This window comes from Podarcis tiliguerta (assembly GCF_965153285.1).
Source record: "Podarcis tiliguerta genome assembly, chromosome: 13".
Classification (NCBI taxonomy): domain Eukaryota; kingdom Metazoa; phylum Chordata; class Lepidosauria; order Squamata; family Lacertidae; genus Podarcis; species Podarcis tiliguerta.
The window spans coordinates 25,709,786-25,728,425 of record NC_139546.1 but is presented as its reverse complement, the minus strand read 5'-3'; the positions used below and the strand labels follow the sequence as shown (position 1 = coordinate 25,728,425).

Genomic DNA, 18,640 nt, shown 5'->3' with positions numbered 1-18,640 from the left:
TTTTGAATGAATATCTGGAAATGGAAGTTAAGGAACTTGAAAATATTGAAAATCTGGTATGAGAATTCCATTAGTGAAAGGATCCTGACATTTAAGTTAAAAATCAGAATCTTAAATTTATAGCAGTGAAAACTAATAGTTGATAAAAGAATTTATTTTTGTTGTACTGTGACTGTATTAATAATTTCCTTGAGCACCCTCTAGTGTTGGTACAATGGAAATGTACCCATCACTGCATTTCAAACCTTCTATGATGCACCAGGCAGATCATGTGACTGGTCCTATTTGATCAGCATTGGTTCATGTCCGTGGCTCAAATCAAGATGCTGGTCTTTACCTTTAAATCCTCAAACAGCTTGGGACCTGGGTAGCTTAATGATTTCCTACTCCTGTATGTGTCCTTCCATACAAATAACATATTCCTGCTGCTGATAGTTTTTAATGTTATTTATTGGGGTGGTTATTTTAGATAGGAAGGGTTTTTGTATAATGCAGGGGTGGGTTATTGATGTTCTTATGCAACTTTAATAAATACTAATAGCAGACAACAGAGGATAGTATTACAATAATTTTACAAGCTGTAGAGGGGTGTAGAACAAAGCTGACAGGTGGAGGTTACAGAAAAGATGGGAGACAGATGAGTATGTGTTTGGTTCATCATGAAGAAAGCACATGACAGCAGGAGAATGGGAGCAATTCTGTATTTACAATAAAATAGACTGGCTCTGTTTTAAATGAATTAATTGAGCAAGTCTACTGTTTCTGTCCTATTATACCTACTTACTTCATTGGTTTCCTATTTTGACTGAGGAGCAAAAGACAGAATATTTATGGCCTGCAGTTTAAGAGACGAGCTATTACATCTGCTTAGCTGTAAGAGTTCATACAGTATTTCAAAAGCATCCTTCTCCCGAGTTGGATACTATACTTGGCCCTGCTTCAGCACTGATCTTAGCCTGCTGAGGGAGAAATGTAGTCCCCAACCCAAAGACCAGGGAAAGGAAAAGAAGAGAAGCACGCTGAGTGGCCCAGCTGCAAATGCAAGGCCGGGAAGTTTGCTGGCAGATTCCCGAGTTACTGCTGCCACCTTTGCTCTCCATGCCTTCTGATGCAGGGAGGATCCTCAACTCCTCCCTGAATAAACGGTTCTTTTTATATATATATATAAAAAGCCATGCACAATTACGTATGCAGCACGACATTCAGCACCCTTTTGTAAAACAATGTTTTTTTAAAATGTAGAACGATTAATTTTTTTAAAAAAATATTTAAAATGCTGCAATGCGAGGCTGCAATCCTGTTACTTACAAAGGAGCAAGTATGCATAGGATTTCAACGTTAATGAATCCATTGTTTTGGGGCTTGTTATTATTTGCCCCACAAAGGAAGGTTTTCATATTCTCTCTCTCTCACTGCAAGGTTTTTAGCGGAGGCAGTTTGGAAAAAGATCTATTATTTGATTATTGCTGTAAACCACCAAAACGTATTTTCTATATTTTAAGTTTTTACCTCTATCTTCAGTACATTTTATTTTACTTTATTGCCATGGCTAGTGGCTGATGCAAATAAAGATTCTTCTGGTTCTTATTTCCACACACCCGTTAGGAATATTGTAAACCGCCCTGGGATCTTTTAATAAAGGGCGGTATATAACTTAAATCAGTAATTTAAAAATGTATTACTGTTTCAGTTCGAAGGCCCTTTCCACCGCCCCTCCCGCTTGCTTGCCTGGCTGCCGGACTGCCCCCTCCGTCCCTCCACCCGCTTTGAGGCGCTTCCCTCTCGGCAGGGGAAAGGAAAAAAAGGAAGAGGCGCAACCCGGAAGCCGAAGCGTGGCGTCGCAGCCCGCCTTTCTCTCTCTATGGTTCCCTACCATGGAGACGGGGGTGGGGACAGGGAGCGAGGAATCAATCCATTCGTCCGCGTTCGGCGATCGGCTCGTCGAGCCTGCTCGGCTTTTCCCGTCGTCCTCCGCGATAGTTGCTCAGTCACGGCCGTAGCCGGTGTGTGTGTGTGGAAGGTGAAGCCATGAAGCAGGAAGGCGGCTCTCGGCGCCGCGCCGGGTCGGAGAAGGCCAAGCCGCCGCCCGCGGAGCCCCCTCAGCCTCCCCCGCCGCTCGCCGACGTTGAGATGCACGAGGAGGCGGCCCCGGCCGAGCCCGCCTCGGGGGAGAAGTCGCAGCGCGAGCTCGACGCCGTCACGCTCGAAGGTGAGGTGGGGGGGAGGGGGGAGCAGGAGACGGGGGGCGCGGGGAGGGGCGTGGCTAGAACGCCTCGAGGCGGCGGCAGCAAACCCCCCCCCCTTTGTGGGTTCGATGAGGGCGTGGCCAGTGGAGTGCCGAGCGGCTATTGGCCGGCCGCGTTGTGTACCTGGAGAAAGGTGGAGAGGTATCCATCCACCGCCCGGCTGGAGGGGCGGGGCTAAGCTGCAGCAACGCCCACCTAAAATAGCAGGGTGTCCCGTAGAAGGGGAGACTTGGAGCGCGGTGCAAGGGTTGGGGGGGGGCGTGGGGGGATTTAGGCAGAAATAACGCGCAGCATCCCCGTGTACAAACACCTTGGCCACCTGTGTAGCTTAGGGAGGGCAGCGTGTCAGCAGGTGTTTAAAAATGTGTGTAAATGCGCAGAAGATCCTGCAATCCTAATATCACCATAGCGGGATTTTGGGCAAGGTAGTGGTTTTTATATACGTAGTTTACTTCAGAAGTTTTCACTCGTCTGCTTCCTGCTCTGCAATTTGCATCCAAGTAAACATGTACAGTCATCAATTGTGTACTTCTTGAATGAAGAGATTGAACACACACAAAGTTCATTGCCATCAACAACAGGTGATGTGCTGCTCCAGTTTCCATCTTCCGGTTATGTTGGGTTAGCAGAAATTGACCCTGTAATATAACACTGGAAATCCTTCTCGAAAAAGACTTGCCTGTGCTCATCTTGCATACTAATTTACATGTGTTTATTGAAAGTTCATTGCAGAGAGGCTTTGTTTGCTGCTTTTAATTTTCTGTCATTGTATGTGTATGCCTGGGCTTACTCTGTTTTAGATCTTCTGTTGTTTGGTTGTTATGAATCTCCCTGACAACACATTGAAAATAAAAAAGCCGTTGTTAACATTTGAATTCATTTTCTATAAACAGCTTCATTTGGATACCTATTTGGGTGGCATATTGTGATCTGTATGTGTATATTAAGATGGTTGTATTGCTTGTTGCACTGTGAATGTGAGCTGACAATTTTCTGTTTGCTTTGCTTTTCCCCTTTTTTGTTTGTGTTTTTTTGTTTTGTTTTTCTTTAATAAATGTGCAATAAAAATTATTTAGGTTACAGCAAAGTGTGGAGAGAGTAGGCTGGTGAGTGGACCTGCCTGCTGGAAGAAAGTGAGCATGACTGAACCACTCAGCAGCGTTTTTGTGAACTAGATACTGATTTCATGCCAGTGACATATTGATTGAGGCTGCAGTCCTATACATAGTAACCTGAGAGAAAGTCTCATTGAACTCAGTGGAGCTTTCTTCTGAACAGACATGTATAGGATTGCACTCTGACCTCTGTAGCACAAAGATGGGCTGGTTTCTATATTGTTGCGGCCGTCCAAAAAGTGTTAAGTTTTTAAAGCAAGCTTTCATACTTGGGAACACTCCAACACTACATACACTCAAATGGATACTGTGAATATACCTACGATTTTAAAAGATGGAGGAGAGTGGTTTTGCAGAGGAAGAGAGGCAGAAGTGGGTCAGAACTGAGAAAGCGGGACAATCAGATGACCACAGGGGTGCATCCTGGGCATCCAGAGCAGTTCACTGCAGAGGAGCCTCTGCTTTAAGATCAAAAGTACAGTTGCATCTTCCACCAGCCCACTCCTTGCTGCAGGAGCTATGGGTTATGGTGGCAAGTCTTCATTGGATGTATGCAGTGGGCACAAAATTGCTTGCAGCACCATACATGAGAGCCAGTGTGGATTGGAATCCAGTTTACACATAAATGGTAGGAAAGTGATACATTGTTTATCTGCCCTGTGAGTACAACAGGGATTGGCTAAAGTTATCCCAAATGAGGGATATTACTCATTTGACTTCAGGAAGTGCTCTTGAATGCACAGCCTTAAGAATGGTTTTACCATGGTAATCCAGTGGGTCTCTAAAGCACTGTTTTTCAGTGACATACTACTTCAACCAAATGACATGTTTACTTCTCTGTAACTCCCAAAGTGGCCATAACTACTTTGGGAATCTGAGTTAACTTGCTGTTTAGAGGTGCTGAGACCCTTGTTTTAGAGTCCGTAGGTTGCCTGATACAACTCTAGGTGTGTTCTTGGGTTTTGTGGTTTCAGCTCTCTTTCGTTTTGAGGTTTTTGGTCAAATGTTCAGTTGCTGTAACCGTTGGTAGGAATTGACCACCACACCATATAGCGTAGCCTATTCATCTAACGGTGCTGTTTGTTGACCATTGCAGACATTAAGGAACATGTGAAGCAGCTGGAGAAAGCCGTATCTGGGAAGGAGCCACGCTACGTCCTGCGTGCCCTGAGAGCATTGCCCTCCACTTCCCGACGCCTCAACCCCAATGTGCTCCAGAAAGCTATCAATGGCTTTTTCACATCTAACAGTGCTGTGCGGGACTTCCTCATTGGCTTCCTGGAGGAGGCAAGTCAAAAAGCAGGTTCACAGGAGGTTTGGGTACTCTTACCAATAAAGCGAGATGAGCACTGCAACCCCAGAGTCGTCCGCGACTGGACCTCGTGGTCAGGGGTCCCTTTACCTTTACCTTTTTTACTGAGGTTTGGTGCATGTTTTGGAGATCTCCCACTTTGGCATCCTTCAAATGATTCTTTGGGGCCCAATTCAACATTGCTCTGTGGAGCGCTAGCATCATTTTGGTTTGCTGCTCAGTGTTGCCTGTGACAAGATTTACTAGCCATTCAGTTGCAATAAGTGGGCAACATCTGGTCTTCTTAGGCATTAATATGTAGCATTATGTGAGAATCAGAAGGTGGAGTGGGATGACACCTTCTCACTGCTCTGATCACCTCTCTCTTTGTCTCTATGTCACACTTTATAGCTTATGGACACGGAAGCTGATCTACAGTTCCGGCCCCGCACAGGAAAGGCAGCCTCTACTCCTCTTCTGCCAGAGGTAGAAGCATATCTCCAGCTACTCCTGGTCATCTATCTGATGAATAGCAAGCGCTACCAAGAGGTAATGCACCACCTGCTCTTGTGTGCCTCATTCCCCAGTGGAAAGCAAAGAACTGCCAGTGTTTGGATCTAGAGGGAGGGCAGAGAAATAAGCGAGCAAAATTAGACACTATCCTTCATCACTTTCCTCTCAACCCAAACCCAGCTTGACTCTTAAAAGCTGTAGGTTCAAACACAAAATCTTAACTTAGAACACCAAGTCTTGGTATAGACTTGGGTGAACTCTGTTTGGAGATGAGCAAGGGCTCTGCTAGGCCAATTCTGACCCAGTAATTTATGGCAGCCTGCTTTGCTTCCACCAAGAATTTCCATGAGGGGCATAAGGGGTGCTTCTTGCAGACCTTGTTTCAAAACCTAGGTTTTTAAACAAGCAAATGTTGCCCTGGAGCCCTAAGTGTCACTGTGAGGAACTCATCTATGCAGCCTTGCAAGCCCACCACATGAATTCTCTCTCCATCCAGGCCCAGAAAGTTTCAGACGATCTGATGCAAAAAATAAGTCCTCAGAACCGCCGAGCCCTTGATTTGGTGGTGGCCAAGTGTTACTACTACCACGCTCGCATCTATGAGTTCTTGAACAAGCTGGATGTGGTGAGGAGGTAAGCTTTTGATGCTGCAATTTTCTGACCTCCTTCTTTCCTCCTCCCTAATATTCTTACCCCAAGTGTTCTTCTGACACAGCCTCTCTCCATTCCGTCTTTCAAAGCTTCCTTCATGCCCGCTTAAGGACAGCGACACTTCGCCATGATGCAGATGGCCAGGCTACCCTCCTGAATCTGCTGCTGAGGAACTACCTTCACTACGACCTCTATGACCAGGCAGAAAAGCTGGTTTCCAAATCGGTGTTCCCTGAGCAGGCAAACAACAATGAGTGGGCCAGGTACCTCTACTACACAGGTGAGAGTCGGCACTTCACCACTTTTTGAGATCCTGGGTGGCCTGGGGTCAAACATGGAGCTCAAAATAGGCACCTGCGTAACTGGTATTATATCATCATATCTCTCCCCGCCACCCTCCCTCCCAAACACAAAAACTGAAATAGCCAATCCCTTGAAAAGCTTAGGCATGCTAGCCTTTCCCATAATTTATTTTGTTCTGTTGGCAAGAGGAAGACACAGGTTTTCTGTGCAGAACATGAAATCCCCATTGTCCCTCTGATTTCTGAGATTCTTCAACAGTTACACAAGTGATTTCTTTAGCCTTAACTGCTAGAAACTTGCTTTGGGCAGGTGAGGGAGCTAAGGTTATGATGATGCCAATTTCAAAACCAGATAACACATTTGACACTTGTCTGTTGTTGGCACTGACATCCAGGTTCATATGTGAACCTATCAAGCAACCTGTAGTTTAAGTCTTTTAATCTCAGGGTTGTGGGTTTGAGCCATACATTGGACAAATGATTCCTGCATCCCAGGGGTTGTACTGGGGTTGTCCCTTCCAACTCTACAAGTCTATGATGCCAAGATTGGTTGGATTAAGATTCTGACAATGGAGAAAAAGCTTTAACATGTTCATTTTACCAGCTGCTCAAGGCTTCAGGGCAGGGCGGAGCAATTTCTCCCTGCCTGCTGTGCTTTGTGTTAGTGATTTTCTACAAAAGCTATTTATTCATTTATTTTCACACATGCTGCTTTTCTTCCAAATGGGGAACTCGAAGCAAATTACAGTTTTAAAAGCATAATGTGGTGAAACAAATACTGAAAATTCAGCCTTAAATACATGTGCAGGGGCTCCTGGCACATGCATTGCCCAGAGACAGGAAGCTGTTACCTGCACTTCTGCGGGAGGCCCGTAGAGGCAGCATAGTCACTCATCAGCTGGGTTTTATATTTGCTGCACTCCAGGGAATGCAGCTGAGAATCTTCAACTCTCCATCGGCTGTCTAAGGCATAGTATACTTGCAAAAGGGAAGAAGTAACAAAGTGATGGACATTAAAAATGTAAATGAGAAAACAGATCACTATTTTCATCTGCTATTGTTACGCTGCTCAGTATTCAGTGAGACACAAGGTGGAGAGGGTAACAAAACTTTGATTCACCTGGGACAACAAAGAACTTTGGGCCAGACTTGGCTAGGGTAGCCCAGATTTGCCAGTACATTAACCGAGTGCTGTTTTTGCAAAGCAAAGGTCCCTGCTGGCCACAAACCACATGGAGAATAAAGATGGGCAGGATCGGCATAGGTGGCACAGTGCCCAAGAGTGACTGTAGAAAATAAGCCTTTCTTAAGGAACCTCCTATCCCGTTCCCCACTCCACAGATTCCTGTGCAGTGCAAAATCAACCCTGGGGGGAGGTGTTCTTTGGAGGCAGCTTTATCTTGTTATATCTCTGGCAAGCCATTCTAGTGCTGATCTCCTATCCTATTTCCAGGACGCATCAAGGCCATCCAGTTGGAATATTCTGAAGCTCGGAGAACCATGACAAACGCCCTGCGGAAAGCGCCACAACACACAGCTGTTGGCTTCAAACAGACGGTGAGTGGAGACTAGCACCTCCAGGTGGCGCTGTGGAGTAGCGATGAAAAGGGAGTGCGTCTGCTGCTTGTACACAGAGCTCTCTGCAGTCCCAAGTCTTGCTTTGTGGTTGAGACAGCAGGACAAAACCACATCTCTTGCATCTGTGCCCTAGGTCCATAAGCTGCTGATAGTGGTGGAGCTGCTATTAGGTGAGATCCCAGATAGACTGCAGTTTCGGCAGCCGTCTCTGAAGAGATCTCTCATGCCGTACTTTCTCTTGACGCAGGGTAAGTGGCGCAGCTGGTGAAGACGAAGCAGCCCAACGGTACTGCAGCACTGGAATCCCAACAAAAAACCCTAGAATGTGGAATAAACACTCTTTAGTAACAATGCGGGTGGCGCTGTGGGTTAAAGCCTCAGCACCTAGGGCTTGCCGATCGAAAGGTCGGCGGTTTGAATCCCCGCGGCGGGGTGCGCTCCTGTTGTTCAGTCCCAGTGCCTGCCAACCTAGCAGTTCGAAAGCACTCTCGGGTGCAAGTAGATAAATAGGGACCGCTTACTAGTGGGAAGGTAAACAGCGTTTCCGTGTGCGGCTCTGGCTCGCCAGAGCAGCAATGTCACGCTGGCCACATGACCCGGAAGTGTCTCTGGACAGCGCTGGCCCCCGGCCTCTTGAGTGAGATGGGCGCACAACCCTAGAGTCTGTCAAGACTGGCCCGTACAGGCAGGGGTACCTTTACCTTTACCTTTAGTAACAATGCAATTCTCTTCCCCCCCCCCCTCCATTTTAAGTGATTTCAGCATCTCTTACTAGACAGTCCATTAATATTTATTTCTTGCATTTATATTCCACCTTTTCCCCAAGGAGCTCAAGGGGGGTGTACATGGTTCTCCCCCTCCTCATTTAATTCCCAAATCAACCCTGTCATGCTCTTAGAATCAGTAACCTCTTTGATTTGAAAGGTGTTGCACTAAATGTTCTTGTTTTCTTTTGCACATAAGGTATGCATAATACAGTGCATTTTTTTAGCAGAGGGAGGCCCTTGTGGGCACAGAGCAATGGCCCACTTCCCATCCTTCAAACACCACCAGCCATGCAAAACTGGTGGGGACAGTGTGCGCACGGCAGTGCCCACCCACAAGCACTTAAAAAGTCAGGGTGATGGTTTGTTTGACTTTGCAACACATACCCCTTGTACTCTGTACTCAGTTTTGTGGTGTAGCCCTTAGACACACTGCACAGTAATCCAAGGCCTCAGCAAGGGGATAAATTTACTGGAGTGCAGGAGAGGGAGTTAGAATTCCTAGGCTGCAGTTACTTACACACGTACATGCACACCCCACATGTATGTGTGTGCATGCAGACCATACATATGTACACTGTGTTTCGCCTTTCTTGAATCTCTCTTCTTTCCTTGCAGCCGTTCGGACTGGGAACCTGGCCAAGTTCAACCAAGTCCTTGATCAGTTTAGTGATAAGTTCCAGGCCGATGGGACATACACCCTCATCATCCGGCTGAGACACAATGTGATTAAGACAGGTGAGCGACCACCAAATCCTCGAGTCATGATATGATATCACACCTCATGACAACATGGGGGATTGGGTTTGGAACGGTGTTTGAAATCCCAACTCTACCGCGCATCCACAAACATGGGAGGCTGCCTTCTTCTGAGTCAGACCACTGGTCCAGCTAGCTCCACATTGTCTACACTTAACTGGCAGTAGCTCTGCAGGATTTTGGGCAGCGTTCTCTCCCAGCCCTACCTGGAGACTCTTGAGCTTTGAACCTGGGACTTTATTCCTGCAAAAGCAGGTGCTCTGTCACTGAGCTTGATCTGTCTTCGCTATAAACTTCTGGGTTGCTACTGAATGTATCACCTTCCTTTGGGGTGTGCGGGTGGCAGGCAGGTCCCTGCTCCTGCAGAAGCAGCCCCTTGAGCCAGAGGGAAAAGATGGCAGATACCTGGTGGACGCCCCTTAAGTGTGTTCACCCCATTTGCACTTTTTAAAGGTTGCCTTTCTGCCTCTTGTGTAGGTGTCCGCATGATCAGCCTTTCGTACTCGCGCATCTCCTTGGCTGACATCGCCCAGAAGTTGCAGCTGGACAGCCCAGAGGATGCTGAATTCATTGTTGCCAAGGTGAGTGCCTGCAGCGTTGCCTTGGTTACTGAGTTGAATAGGAATCCCTACTTACCCTCTCACTTGGTTAAAGCTCTGACCACCTCTGGGTCCTAAAACAAATGCCATGATGTATCTGCCAAGAATTAGGGGTTCATCCTTCAGTATCTCACAAGTTACTGAAAAATACCAGGGGTTGGGCCACCATAATCCAGATAACTCTAAGCTCTGATTTCCCGGCATAGAATATACAAGCTCTAAATGTGCGCGCAGGAAATATGTGAGGGACCTTTTGGCAATACAGACTGTGTCAGGTAAAGGCTCACGCCTGTTTCTCCTCCTCATTCTGTCCTGTTTACCATTAGCCCTCTTATGTCTCTGCCCACAGTCTACACAATGAGCAACTGGGTGAGGCAGTTCGATACCAGCCTCAGTAGCAGACTATTAATTCCCTCAAAGTTCCAAAGGATTCAGAGGTTATTGCTGCGTGTTTAGTTTCTTAGTCAGCCCTGTTCATGTAAACTAATAAAATAGGAAGCAGTTGTGAGTGTGTGGTGGTGAATGCTTTTCCCCAGAAAGACCCACCATAACCCAGCTGGAATGTGAGGGTGTGGCCTTTTGGAAGACTTGCCTGTTTCCCAAAGCTGGATTAAAATCTTAGTCTAGAATCATAGAATTGTAGAGTTGGAAGGAACCCTGCTGAGGGTCATCTAGTCCTGCCCCCTGCAATGCAGGAATCTCAACTAAATCATCCATGACAGATGGCCATCCAACCTCTGCTTAAAGGCCTCCAAGGAAAGAGAGTACACCCCTTTCCACTGTCAAACAGCTTCTTACCACCAGAAAGTTCTTTAGCCGGAATCTCCTTTCTTGTAACTTGAATCCATTGGTTCGGGTTGTAGCCTCTGGAGCTGGAGAAAGCAGAATCATAGAATGGAAGAGTTGTCTTGGCTCTTGCGGATGTTGTCATTGGAAGGCAACTGACGATGTGCTGCCTTTTCCCCAGGCCATTCGGGATGGCGTGATTGAAGCCAGCATCAACCATGAGAAGGGCTACGTCCAGTCCAAGGAGATGACTGACATCTACTCCACACGGGAGCCCCAGCTGGCCTTCCACCAGCGTATCTCCTTCTGCCTCGACATCCACAATATGTCTGTCAAGGTAATGGAGCAAGTGTGCAGCAGTTATCTTACAGCGGGCATTCCTGGACCTCCCTGCATTTGCACTGGATAAAAAAGTGGGACTTCAGTCCTGCTGTTGGAACTCTTGCAGCGTGGTCCTAAGCATGTTTACTCAGAAACAAGCCCGTTGTTTGCATTGTTTGTACTTCTGCCATTGAAAGTCACTGTGAGGCCTGCCTCCCAATTCATAATTGCCTGCCTTTTCTTATTCCCTCCCGCTGTTTCTAGGCTATGAGGTTCCCACCGAAGTCTTATAACAAGGACCTGGAGTCTGCAGAGGTGAGGATCCCCAAGCCATGTGTACATTGCACTAAAGGGATTAAAATTCTGTGCCAAGAAAGCTGGATTATGTGACCTATATAAACTATGTAAATCAAGCACATTTGCACCATTTAATCCATCGTGTTTGCTCTTCTGTGCGATTTATCATAGTTTCACTAGACAGAGAAGGGGCAAGGACACTGAAGCCCTGCTGAAATACTTCAGCAGCTTTCTGTGATTGACGCAGATACCGCCCGCTTGCTTTCAAATATATTTTCATAATCAAAGGCGAGATTTTTTTAAAAATGAAAGTTGTTATTGGTAGGGGTTAACACATCTTATAGCTATTTGAAGTTTTTCTTGCAGCAGATTCAGGCACACTTGCCTCCTTCCTTTCTTGGGTTTATATTTCCTTGGTTTTGTAAATACTTTGGGTTTGTCCTTGCTTGTACAAAATCTGAAACATTAGTTTTGTATGCTGATTTACTTGTTTAGGACCCCTTTTAAACAAACCAAATGCGCAGAGAGGCATGTCTCGGGGGGGGGGGGTGAGGCAGACTAGCCTCTGTGACCCCACAGCCTCCCTTGTTCCATTGTGGGTGCGTTTTCAACATTTTGATGCTCTAAGTAACTATAAAAGTGTCGGGCAAGCCACAGGAAGAGTGCTTCTTGTTGTTTCAGTGTGGCCAAAATAGTAGCCAGCAACATAAAAGTGTGCACCTTTTACGACCTCATTCATTCAGAGTAAATATCCCCAGAAGCATAGTTCTCATTCAGTTTAAAGATATAGTTCCGCTATAATACATATTTACCCATAGGAACTTTAAAGAAGAGCAATGTGACATGTTCTCTAGAAAATAATCTGTCCTCTTGTTCGTGAGGTTGTATGAGATGCCGTCTTTTAGCTCTCCTTTTAGGGAAGTGCTTTTTCATCTCAACCTGCAGAGCTCCCCGTTCACACGGTTCCCTTTTGCTTTGCAGGAGCGCCGGGAGCGGGAGCAGCAGGATCTAGAATTCGCCAAGGAAATGGCAGAGGACGACGACGACGGTTTTCCTTGATGCTCTGGGGGATGGCTGCATATATATTTTTTCGTTTTTTTGTTTCTTGCCCAATACAAACCATTGTCTACTGGCTGAAACCCAGAACTTGCCTTTCTTTCTATATTCTGCATGTTTGGGGGTGGTGCAGAGGGGGAAAAACCAAAACCCTCTTGCTGCTTGTGGTGGAGGAAGCAGCACCCCAGATTAAAGGGGTGCGCCTCCCTCTAAACTAAAGGCCACTTTGTGGTTTTCAGTCATGGATGTACCCGCAAGGGCCTAAATGAATTCACAGTTGTCCTTACCGGTTTTTAGGTGGACGAATGGGGGTGGGGGAGACAAATCTGGGGGCACTGTGAAACACCTCTTCAGCTCTAGCTGGGCAGAGCAACTGCAGTTGGAGATTTTTGTCAAACTTTGTTTAGGGCTTTTAAATAAAAGTTTGGGGGAAATGGAATGTGCCTTTTGTCCAGGTTGATGTTCAGTGCAGCAGTCTCGGGGTCTTTAGAAAGGTGGGAGCTCTTGCTTTCTCTGCTTAGTAGACGATGGCCTGGAAATTTGAGAACTCTGAAGTTACCGACAGCAGAATACTGGCGTCATTAGAAATTGGTGAAAGACCAAAAAAAAAAAAAAAAAAAGGAACAAACAACAACGGAAAAAATGAAATACATGAAAAGTTAAAATTTGAAACAAATGGGACAACACAGCCCATTTTCACCATCTGGAATAATATGGCATCTGGAAATTTGGCCGCCTGATTGCTCACCTTTTCCTTCAGATAAGTTTTGAACATTTGTCCTAATACCAGTTATGAACTGGCCCTAATACAAATAGGTTTTCCTGAGGATCTGTAACTTCCTCCTTGTGAGAACTATCCTTTTACTAGTACCTTCCATTTCCTGCTCTTTAACCAGTTACTAACCCATAAAACGAACTGCCCTTTTATCCCATGCCTGCTAAATATCCTTGGCAGCCTTTGGTGAAAGTTCCAAGAATATCATCAACCCCTTGATGTGCTTGGAAGCCTTGGATCATGGCTGTTGAAGATGTCCCTAAGTTGTACTTGCACTGACTACACATGTCTGCAGAGGCCAAAACTATTATTTTCAACCAACCTACTCTTCGAATAAAGCAGCATTTGTTAACTGATGATGCTCATTTGTGACAGCTACAACTGCTAATATTGATTCATTTGTTAAAAGGCACAAAAGCAAGCCATGCTCCCCTTGCCTAACCCTGCACACGGGCTTACTAATTAATCCTAAATAGAGCCAGAAACCTATTTCCAGTGTTGAAACCTCAGACCTACATGCTGCTAAGTAATAGCAATGAAGGGTACTCTATCTGTGGCTTGCCTGTGACTTTGGCCACAAACTCTTAGGGCTATCTAAAAATGTAACACATAAAAAAAATAATTTGTCCAATTTGTCCGAATTTATTGTGTTAGTATTCCCAACACATTTTACTTGTCATTTATTACGTGTATGGAATGCACTTTTATTGATAATCCCAGAACACTCACTGAATAATGAACACCAAGGGGGAAAACTTTCCTTTTAAAATTTGGCAGTATCCTCTTTGGATTTAAGAAGCTGCTTTAATCAGAATCGGGTCTCTGGTCCATCTATTTAGGCCTTCACTTCTGCAACTGGCAGCAGTTCAGCGATATCAGGCAGGCAAAGAGGCATCTTTCTCAGCCTTGCTGCCTTTGACAGTATTTTAATATTCTTTTGGAAGCCGCCCAGAGTGGCTGGGGAAACCCAGCCAGATGGGCGGGGTATAAATAATAAATTATTATTATTATTATTATTATTATTATTATTATTATTATTATTGAACGAGGACCATCTACATGCAAAGTGTTATATTCTACCGTGTAGCACTGGTATTTGCATTCTTTCCACCATGAATTGATTTTCTATAGGAAAAAAAGCAAGTGGCTGTAATCTTCCTCCTCTTTAAGTTTTCTTTCTTTAAGACCTGCCATCCACAAAAGGACTTTAAAAAAAAATGGCACCAGTGTTTGTGGACGAGTGTATCGGCCGCATGGTTCCCTGCTGGGTGCGATGGTTGTGGTCTAGATAGACTGGCTGATAACAAGGGGGAGGAATCTGCAGCAAGGATTTATATAGTAGGCACCTATGACACTGGGAAATGCCATGTGATCCTAGAAGCAATAATTAGGTTGCTAGATAGGATGTTGAAATTCAGGACCTTTCAGATGCTACCTGTTCAAAGTGTCATGGCTGCCTGCTTCCTCCCTCAGTATTCAGTGCTGAGATTCAGATCTACATTAAGCCATAGCTGCTCTTTGTATCTCAGTGGGGTGGGTTCTGTCTTCATGTTGGTTAACAAAATCCAGGACAGTGAGCCAGGATCAGACCCTTGCTAAGCTAGATGCAATCCATAATTGTGCCATAGGAGGAACTCTACTAGCCTGTGGCTTCAAAAACCATGGTATAAGTTTATAGCAGTGATGGAGAACAATCAATGATGATGATGATGATGATGTCTGACTTCCAACTCTCATCAGCTGCAGCCAGCATGGAGTTGGAGTCTTAACCATAGCTGGAGAGCTGTAGGTTTCCCAAGCCTGTGAAACCAACATGGGGAAGTTGTGGTATGCTAAACAGGAACACTGGTAATAGGAATAATGGAAGCGTGATGGGCTCCAGAGAAGAAGTGGGATACAATACAGATTCTATAGAACGTTCATGGAAGGGTGTGTCAAGGGTGATACGGTTCTTTGTGTCAAAGAGTGCATAAACGAGAACATTTTAGCAGACTGGGTGGTAATACCAGACTAAACATAATTTTGAACAGACGAGATCCTATCAGTTCTTAGTAAAAAAGGTAAAGGGACCCCTGACCATTAGGTCCAGTCGTGACCGACTCTGGGGTTGCGGCGCTCATCTCGCTTTATTGGCCGAGGGAGCCGGCGTACAGCTTCTGGGTCATGTGGCCAACATGACTAAGCCACTTCTGGCGAACCAGAGCAGCGCACGGAAATGCCGTTTACCTTCCTGCCAGAGCGGTACCTATTTATCTACTTGCACTTTCGAACTGCTAGGTTGGCAGGAGCAGGGACCGAGCAACGGGAGCTCACCCCGTCGTGGGGATTCGAACCGCCAACCTTCTGATCGGCAAGTCCTAGGCTCTGTGGTTTAACCCACAGCGCCACCCACGTCCCATCCATTCTTACCCTGGACCAAAAAGCTGTGGGTGAACTGAAGAGCGAGAAAATTAATTGGGCAGTCAAAGGAGAAAGTGCAATAATGGGTGACACCATTACCATTACCCTTACATACTTACATAAGCTACCCTTACATACTTACATAAGCTAAGTAAATGCATGTTTGGCTCATGATAAAGGCACAACATATTTCGAATAGATGCCCTAAATGTGACACTGTGGTTGGTCACCCAAAGGAAATGACCCTGGACTCAATCTCGAGAGGTGACCAGAACATGGTATGAGATGTAAGAGTTGGTGAGCCCATTTGGGAACAGCCGCTAGAGTGCTATCAAATTTAAGGCATATGTTGCTTCCAGCAACATCACACGTTTTTCCATCACATCACTGATTTCATGATGTCAGCTTTGCTGAGTGAAGCCTGATGTTGCACATTTCGTTGCTCCCCTCCCCCGGGCATCCTGAGGGGAAATTTTAGACAGTCCTGGATTTCCCAAGATGGATTGATCACAGGATATAGAAAGGATATGTCTCCAGGCTCTGTCATGAGAAAAGCTTTCCCTGATGATCAGTTTGTAGAGTAATAAAAGCACAGGGGTCTTGGAATTTTCCTCAAGGTGGCGCTTCCAGATATTGCACAAACTCTGGTGACTCTAGGGATGCTTCACACGTTATATTACAGGCACACCAAAGGCAATAGTAAGTGTACGCTTGAACCGAATATGGCAAACTAATAATTGCCAACAGGTACTCCCATCACAGGTGGCGGGTGGCGCTGTGGGTAAAACCTCAGCACCTAGGCCTTGCCAATCGCATGGTCGGCGGTTCAAATCCCCGCGGCGGGGTGAGCTCCCGTCTTTCGGTCCCAGCTCCTGCCCACCTAGCAGTTCGAAAGCACCCTTAAGTGCAAGTAGATAAATAGGTACCGCTTTATAGCAGGAAGGTAAACGGCGTTTCTGTGTGCTGCGCTGGTGCCGGCTCGCCAGAGCAGCTTCGTCACGCTGGCCACGTGACCCGGAAGTGTCTCCGGACAGCGCTGGCCCCCGGCCTCTTAAGTGAGATGGGCGCACAACCCTAGAGTCGGACACGACTGGCCCGTACGGGCAGGGGTACCTTTACTTACTCCCATCACAGATGGGACGCGGGTGGCGCTGTGGGTTAACCCACAGAGCCTAGGACTTGCCGATCAGAAGGTTGGCGGTTCAAATCCCCACGACGGGGTGAGCTCCCGTTGTTTGGTCCCAGCTGCTGCCAACCTAGCAGTTCGAAAGCATGTCAAAGTGCAAGTAGATAAATAGGTACCGCTCCGGCGGGAAGGTAAATGGCGTTTCCGTGCGCTGCTCTGGTTCGCCAGAAGCGGCTTAGTCATGCTGGCCACATGACCGGAAGCTGTACGCCGGCTCCCTTGGCCAATAAAGCGAGATGAGCGCCGCAACCCCAGAGTCGGTCACGACTGGACCTAATGGTCAGGGGTCCCTTTACCTTTACTCTCAACACAGGACAGACTAAAGCATAATAAATTCACTATTGCTGCGTCTAGAGCATGTTGCAGAATCGTCGTTGTTGCTGGCTCCCCATCTGTCTCGAGAGACAATGGAGTGCGCCTCTGGGGGTGATATCAAACCGCTGTGTTAGCAGCACTGAAGTGACCTCCCCTGGGTGCAAGCCTGGGCAGTGTGTATGGAGGTCCTGGGCTGCCCAGTCGACACAACCCCCTCTTCGCCTCACTGATGTGGCCCAAAGGAAAGCACAGCAATACGTTTGGCACCAGCTTGGCTGCAGGAGTTGCCAGAAGGAGGCATACAAGGCCCATCCAACCATCTTAGGGACTCCACTCCAGATTTGTGTAGGGTTTAGAAGAAGAAGAAGAGTTTGGATTTGATATCCTGCTTTATCTCTACCCGAAGGAGTCTCAAAGCGGCTAACATTCTCCTTTCCCTTCCTCCCCCACAACAAACACTCTGTGAGGTGAGTGGGGCTGAGAGACTTCAAGGAAGTGTGACTGGCCCAAGGTCACCCAGCAGCTGCATGTGGAGGAGCAGGGAAGCGAACCCAGTTCACCAGATTACGAGTCTACCGCTCTTAACCACACTGGCTCTCAGTTTACTCCTTCCAAAGATATTCTGCAAGGCAGCAGAGGTTTAGGATGAGAGTTTCCCTTCTTCTAGATGAACTACGTTCCCAGGGGGGCGAGCCCCATCTGCAGCATGTGCAGAAACTACTTTCTTGACCATCGGACCCACTATTGGAACACTGTTGCAGGATATGCCCTCAATAACGCACCAATCTGGAGAGGCCCTTTCAGGCTGCAATCCTGCACATACTTACCTGGGAGCAAGTCTCATAGAACTCAGTAGAACTTGCTTCTGAATGGGCGAGCATAGGATTGCACAGTTAGAAGCTAATTGCTTCCCTGTGCTGAACTATTGCTTACATTTATCGAACTTCCAACAGCTATGTGAAAAGACCCCTCTGTACAGGCTTTTAAAGCATCATTGAAGACCACTTAATTCAGGCCACTTTTAACCGAGATGCCGATTAGACATCTCAACTGGTTATGAAGCCGTAGTGCTGCTGGTGTGAAACAGATTTCAATTGTTCCCATCGGTTAATTACTGAGAACTAGTATCGCAGACTCTGGCAGCCAGCTGCGGCGGGAAAGTTGACATGTAAGATGAAGATGGCGAGAGGAGCTGGCTCAGCTTTAGATTTTGATGCTAAACGGTTTAGCGTCCCACGTCAGATGGACTCCAGCTTCCTATCTGCAGCCACGACATGGAAGTAGCGCTTTTGCCTTGAACCACATAATATTTGCAAGTTCATTCTCAGGAAAGCTTCGATTTTCACTCACCAGTATTCCCCTTTCATCTGTATTCTGATTCATCATTTGCAGCTGCCCATCCAGCACTTCCGTAGAAGCTTTGATTTAAGATGATTCGCCTATATATTTGTCTATTTTGCTAAATAAGGGGGGGGGGGCTGAGGATGTTGTCATCAATTGCTTTGTCTCTGCAAGTTTTACAATCACAGCACTTTCTTTGGCTTCACTTTTCTTAAAAATATATTCATACATTTTTAGGACAAATCTACACATTGGGGAGGGGGGCTTGCAGAAATGATCACATTGCCTGAATGTTGGCAAATGGAAAGGCAATAGGGGGCAAATATAGCATTTCCCCATTTAAGT

At 46.4% G+C, this 18,640-nt stretch overlaps 1 protein-coding gene across 1 annotated transcript; it reads left to right on the top strand.

The window, feature by feature from the left end:
- The first annotated feature begins 1,914 nt into the window (after window positions 1-1,914).
- On the top strand, window positions 1,915-12,717 carry PSMD3 (proteasome 26S subunit, non-ATPase 3). The gene is made up of 12 exons (XM_083408684.1): window positions 1,915-2,209; window positions 4,458-4,648; window positions 5,064-5,201; window positions 5,662-5,798; window positions 5,906-6,096; window positions 7,572-7,675; window positions 7,830-7,944; window positions 9,079-9,198; window positions 9,697-9,800; window positions 10,786-10,941; window positions 11,190-11,240; window positions 12,204-12,717. The coding sequence occupies exons 1-12, from the start codon at window positions 2,029-2,031 to the stop codon at window positions 12,279-12,281; spliced, it is 1,566 nt and encodes a 521-aa protein (XP_083264810.1). The 5' UTR covers window positions 1,915-2,028; the 3' UTR covers window positions 12,282-12,717.
- Window positions 12,718-18,640: the final 5,923 nt, after the last annotated feature.